General features: G+C 62.6%; 1 protein-coding gene across 1 annotated transcript in view; it reads left to right on the top strand.

Moving 5' to 3' along the window:
* Positions 1–856: 856 nt before the first annotated feature.
* EMH_0016400 (uncharacterized protein) overlaps positions 857–1,745 on the top strand; it is a gene marked incomplete at both ends in the record, with an annotated part of 11,497 nt that continues 10,608 nt past the window's right edge. The window contains one exon of the mRNA XM_013500634.1: positions 857–1,743. Coding sequence (XP_013356088.1) covers positions 857–1,743 — 887 coding nt within the window. The remainder of the gene's footprint in view (positions 1,744–1,745) is intronic.

Raw genomic sequence — 1,745 nt, forward strand, 5'->3', positions numbered from 1 at the left:
GCAGCAGCAGCAGCTGCTGCTGCTGCAGCACATCTCCCACTCGTAGGAGACCTTCATTGCTGCTGCCTCCTGCGCCACTTCGATTCCCTTCATTTGCTGCTGTTACTGCAGCGCCTGCTGCTGCCTGCTTACCTCAGCAGCAGCAAGAGCAACTGCAGCAGCAACTGCAGCAGCAACTGCAGCAGCAGCAGCAGCAGCATAGACTCGATGCCTGTGGTGTCATTCAGAGCCGAGCCCGGAGTTTCAATGCCTTTGGCTGCTGCTACTCATCGTCAGCAGCATCAGCAGCAGCAACAGCAGCAGCAGCTGCTGCTGCAGGCGCAGCAGCAACAGCTTCAAATGCAGCATATTATTGTTCTGCTGCTGCTGCTGCTGCTGCTGCTGCTGAATCCGCTTCGCCACAAAGAGAGTCAAAGCTATATACGTATGCGCAGCAGCAGCAACTGCTGCTGCAGCTGCTGCAACCGGGTCTCTCCCCCCACGCGGTCCGCTCTGCTGTCACGGCATTGCTGCGGCTTGCTGCAGTGCAGCAGCAGCAGCAGCAGCAACAGCAGCAGCAGCAGCAGCAGCGGCGGCCGAGTGGGCCCTCCAGCGCATGCAAAGAGGTCCGCCTGCCCCTCATCCCGGGGCTGCTGCTGCCAGCTATCTTTCTACAGCTCCTGGGGCCCCCCCGAGTCAAGGGGGGCCCCCCACCTATAGGGGGCCCCCCACCTATAGGGGGCCCCCCACCTATGGGGGGCCCCCCACCTATAGGGGGCCCCCCACCTATAGGGGGCCCCCCNCTATAGGGGGCCCCCCACCTATGGGGGGCCCCCCACCTATAGGGGGCCCCCCACCTATAGGGGGCCCCCCACCTATGGGGGGGCCCCCACCTAGGGGGGCCCCCCCTGGGTACGTGCTATCTTCGGGCGTACGTACACCTCATAAAGGGTTTAAGTCAGAGCTGCGGCAGCGTGTGGAGTTGCTGAGGGCATTCGCTCTGCTGCTGCCTGCAGTGCTGCAGCTGCTGCGCTCTGCTGCAACCACAACTGAAGCAGCAGCAGCAGCAGCAGCAGCAGCAGCAGGGGAGCCAGCATCAGCTGATGCTGCTCAGGGCTGCTGCTTCCCGCATCTGCTGCAGCTTCATCTGGCTGATACTGCAGCAGCAGCAGCTCCAATAGCTGCAGCAGGTAGTGCTGCAGCAGCTAGAGTCGCAGCAACTAGTGCTGCAGCAGGGGGTCCAGCAGCAGCAGCAGCAGCAGCAGCAGCCGCAGCAGCAGCAGCAGCACGAAGAACTCCTGCAGCTGACGTGCAGCAGATAGCTTTCCAGGGGGCAGAAGCCGTTGCTGCCTTTCTCAGCAGCAGCAGGTTTAGGGATTTGCTGCAGCACCTGCTGCAGCAGCCTTCCTTCAGGGCTGCAGCAGCATCAGTCGCAAGAGCTGCTGCAGCAGCAGAAGCACAAGGAAACAGCAGCAGCAACAGCAGCAGCAAAAGCAGCAGCAACAGCAGCAGCACAAACTACAGGGAAGCTCCCGCTGCAGCAGCCCGTCAGAGCGAGACTTTGCTGCTGCAGCAAGGACTCCAGGCTTACCTCTTTGCACCGGTGGAAGCAGCAGCACAGTTGCTGCTGCAGCAGCTGCAGCAGCAGCAGCAGCACACGGGGGAGCTGCTGCCGCCATCCAGAGGGGCCCCGCTGGAGGCCCTAGGGGGCCCCTTGAGCTGCAGGCTGCTAGCAGCACTGGTGCGTTCTCTGCAGGCATTCGACG

Source organism: Eimeria mitis, genomic scaffold, assembly GCF_000499745.2.
Source record: "Eimeria mitis Houghton genomic scaffold, Emh_scaff566, whole genome shotgun sequence".
Taxonomy (NCBI): Eukaryota; Apicomplexa; class Conoidasida; order Eucoccidiorida; family Eimeriidae; genus Eimeria; species Eimeria mitis.